The 3,802-nt window shown below is 37.8% G+C and overlaps 1 protein-coding gene across 1 annotated transcript; it reads left to right on the forward strand.

The window, feature by feature from the left end:
* The first annotated feature begins 2,253 nt into the window (after positions 1–2,253).
* Positions 2,254–3,207, forward strand: LOC110542219 (olfactory receptor 11A1-like). Its single transcript, XM_021628851.2, has one exon. It carries the CDS (start codon positions 2,269–2,271, stop codon positions 3,205–3,207), a length of 939 nt encoding a protein of 312 aa, XP_021484526.1. The 5' UTR covers positions 2,254–2,268.
* The last annotated feature ends 595 nt before the right edge of the window (positions 3,208–3,802 follow it).

A 3,802-nucleotide genomic window follows, 5' to 3' on the forward strand; every position in this document is an offset into this window, starting at 1 on the left:
CCAAAGAATGGATAAAGAAACTGTGGCACATTTACACAACGGAATACTACTCAGCTATTAAAAATAAAGAAATCATGAAATTTGCAGGCAAGTGTATGGAACTGAAAAGATCATCCTGAGTAAGGTAACCCATACCCAGAAAGTCACTGCCTACTTTTATTATTAAACTATACCCTTAACGGACATTGTTACCATGTCTTCTTTGCTTATGGTTTCACCCCTTAGTGTCTATCAGCTCAATAATATGATATATAACATGTGTCCAGAGAGAATGAAAAAATGAATTCTTCTGAACTATTTTTCTCATTTATGGGTTTACTACAATGAAAGAGTGGACTTGAGGAGGCTGTGAATTTGAACACACCAAAAACATGCTTATAAGCCAAAGGAAAATAATTCATTACTAATTAATGAGACTTGGGATTGAATGATAAACATCTAATGATGTTAATGCTGGTTCTGAATGCAGAGTGGCAGTCTCTGAAGACAAACTAAAATTATAAGAGGACAGTGCAGTTTAATTCCCCAATTAGGAAGCATCTGTCAACTCCAGGGACAATATTAGCTGTTGATTGATTTTTTTAATACACTATAGTCATGGTCAGTGCTACTTCATGCAGTTCAAATATACTATATTCTTCTAGTATATGTGGATCGTTCTTAACACAATCATAATATACTAAAATCTAGAATGATACAAAGGGTAAATTACGAAAAATTCCTTCATATTTCAGAAGTGTCTAAATAAGGTTCCTTTGAATAACCAGCTTCCTGAGTACAGTTAAACAATGATTTCACAGTCAAAAAATATGATTTATCTGTAACCTTTTAAGGAAACATCGTTACCCCAAACAAAGCAGGAAAGGTGGCTGCTCCTTATTTTCTAGTCACAGACTGAAACTTCAGCTTGCAACATTGATATCATCAAGCCCCTACCTCTGGCTTTATATAGTCTCCTCATTTAGGCCACAGTAAATACTAATTTCTGATCCTATCATAGCCCAGGCACTGTGACCAGATAGGTACTTCACAAATATGGGTCTTTGGGTACGAACCACAGTGGGGCAAGTGGGGAAGGAGAAGCTCTATCCATGACTCACTGCTAATCTACCCTGGCTGCTGGGAAATTAAAAAAAAAAAAAAAACAAAAACAAAAAAACTTTTAAACTCACATCCTATGGCTTGTGAGTCAGGAATGTCTTTTTCATTTATGAATGATGGAACATTATTTTTCTCTAACATTTCCAGTGAATAACTTTACATACATTTTCCCCCAATTTCCATAGGAATTTGATGCCATGGAAGCAATCAGCTACATATCTACAGAGCCCAGCAGAAACTCTTATTTTTCTTATAGGTAATTTAAGATCAATAATTCTGAATTCACCTTCTCCTTCTGCTGATGTTAGTAAAATTCAACCTGATTTGGGGATCACGGTAGAGGAGTTCCATAGGAAAGAGTTGTATGATTTACTCTTATTTTAAGATTTGGTATTCACATTGCCAGTGAGCCTTACATACTCTTTCAGAAGTTCAGGTAATATTGTTAAAAGAAGCTTGTGCTCAATGTCACCATTATATTGTGTTTGCTTTCTATTGTGAGACACTCAAAGGTAGATTCATCACCAGTAATATCAAAGAAAAAAGTGGTTAAAAAATGCAATCACTCTTTCTTAAGGGATCCTTAACTTTGGATCCATTCATAGCCATTATGATTTGAATGAGAAATGTCCCCCATAAACTTATGTGATCAACACTGAATTCCTAGCTTGTGGCAGGCACTCTGTGGAGAGGTTGTTGAACCTTTAGGAAGTAGAATCTCATTGGAGAAAGTCTTCAACTTGAAGCAGACCTTACATTGTGAGTATAGCCCTCACTTCCTATCTCATTTATGCTTCCTAGTTCACTGAAATTCAGGGAGGTAAAACATGCATCCCAGCCACACGTTCATGCCACCTTAGAGTATCCTGCTTCCATGCTTTCTCCATCACAAAGAACTACATCTCTCATGCCATGAGCCAAAATAAGCCTCTCTTCCTTTTGGTCACTTCTTGTCAATTACTTCATCATAACAAGGAGAAACAGAAGAAATAAAGAAGTTGCTAGGTAAGTACACCTAGTAAAATACATAAAAAATGTCTTCTAGGGAAGAAGGGACAAGACTATTAGCTGATGTTCTGGTGCTCTTGCTCCTTCCAGCCATGTTTGTTCTTTTTTCCAGTTGTTTTTATTTCTTTTCCTCAGATTTTGAGCCTGAATATCATAGGTATGGGTAATCTCACCCTGATCAAAGAATTTCTCCTTCTGGGATTCGGAAGTCTCCATGGATTACAGTTTTTTCTTTTTGGAACATTTCTTGGAATCTATGTAATGACCTTACTGGGGAATATTCTCATTCTTACAGTTACTTCCTGTGACCGCAGTCTCCAAACTCCCATGTACTTCTTTTTGTCCAATTTCTCCTTCCTTGAGATCTGGTATACAACTTCCATTACTCCTAAGATGTTGAAGACCCTTCTTTCTGGTCCAGAGGCAATTTCTTTTGCAGGATGTGTGGCTCAGTTTTATTTCTTTGGCTCCATGGCAGTAGTTGAGTGTTTTCTCCTGGCAGCCATGTCTTATGACCGATACCTTGCTATCTGCAGCCCACTTCGGTATCCATCTCTCATGAACTTCCACACATGTCTCTGGCTTGCAGGTGGATTTTGGCTGGGTGGGTTTCTAACTCCTGTTGTCACTGTCACTATGACTTTCCAGCTGCAGTTCTGTGCATCCAATGAGATTGATCATTTCTTTTGTGACCTTGCTCCTGTGCTGAAGCTGGCTTGTTCTGATCCTAAGGAAGTAGAAAAAACTACTTTTCTCATGGCCTCCTTTGTCACCATGGTACCCTTTCTGCTTACTGTAGCTTCCTATATAAAAATTGTGGTTGCTGTCCTCAGGATACCATCAGCTTCAGGAAAGCAACGAGCCTTTTCCACATGCTCTTCCCACCTCATCGTGGTTACTCTGTACTATGGAACACTGGGAACAGTGTATGCTATCCCCACAGCAACTCAGGCCACTGCCCTAAATAAGGTCTTCTCACTGCTCTACACTGTGATCACCCCCATGGTGAACCCCATTGTGTACAGCTTGAGAAACAAGGATGTTAAAAAGGCAGCACAGAGACTCCTGAGTGAGTGGATGCATGCTATGAAGATATAATGGCCTTCTCCATCCCCAGAAAGTCCTTTCTCCATCAGTTTGTGCTTCTTTAGAGAGAGCCAGATATTTGACTGACAAGTTGGAGTTACAAGCAACTGTTGCCCCATTCTTCCAGGGAAATCAGTAGCAGAATTATGGATTCTCTCCTAATTTTTTACAGTCTAGTTTTTCAGGTGATTTCCTGAACAGAAAGAATAAATTTATCAAGATAAATGTACTCTACCAGGCTACTCTACCATATATTAGTTCCTTTAAAGAATAAATTTAGAACACCAAATTTGGTCATTCACAAGAAACAAGATACAAAATCAGCTTAAGTGTCTGTCAATTAATAAATAGATAAAGGTAATATAATATTCACTTATATAAATACACATATGTGTACATTCATACACATATTACACACAAACATACACACACAAGTATTTTTAGCCTAAAGAAAGCTGAGCTTATGTTATTCACAAGAAAATAGATGGACTTGGCTGCAGATCATCATGTAAGTAAAGTGAGCATGACTCAGAAAACTATCACATTTTCTTTCATATATGGAACCTAGATTTTAAAATGACATAAAAATAGAAGAGAGAGTGCTAGG

The sequence above is a fragment of the Meriones unguiculatus genome, chromosome X (assembly GCF_030254825.1).
Source record: "Meriones unguiculatus strain TT.TT164.6M chromosome X, Bangor_MerUng_6.1, whole genome shotgun sequence".
NCBI lineage: Eukaryota > Metazoa > Chordata > Mammalia > Rodentia > Muridae > Meriones > Meriones unguiculatus.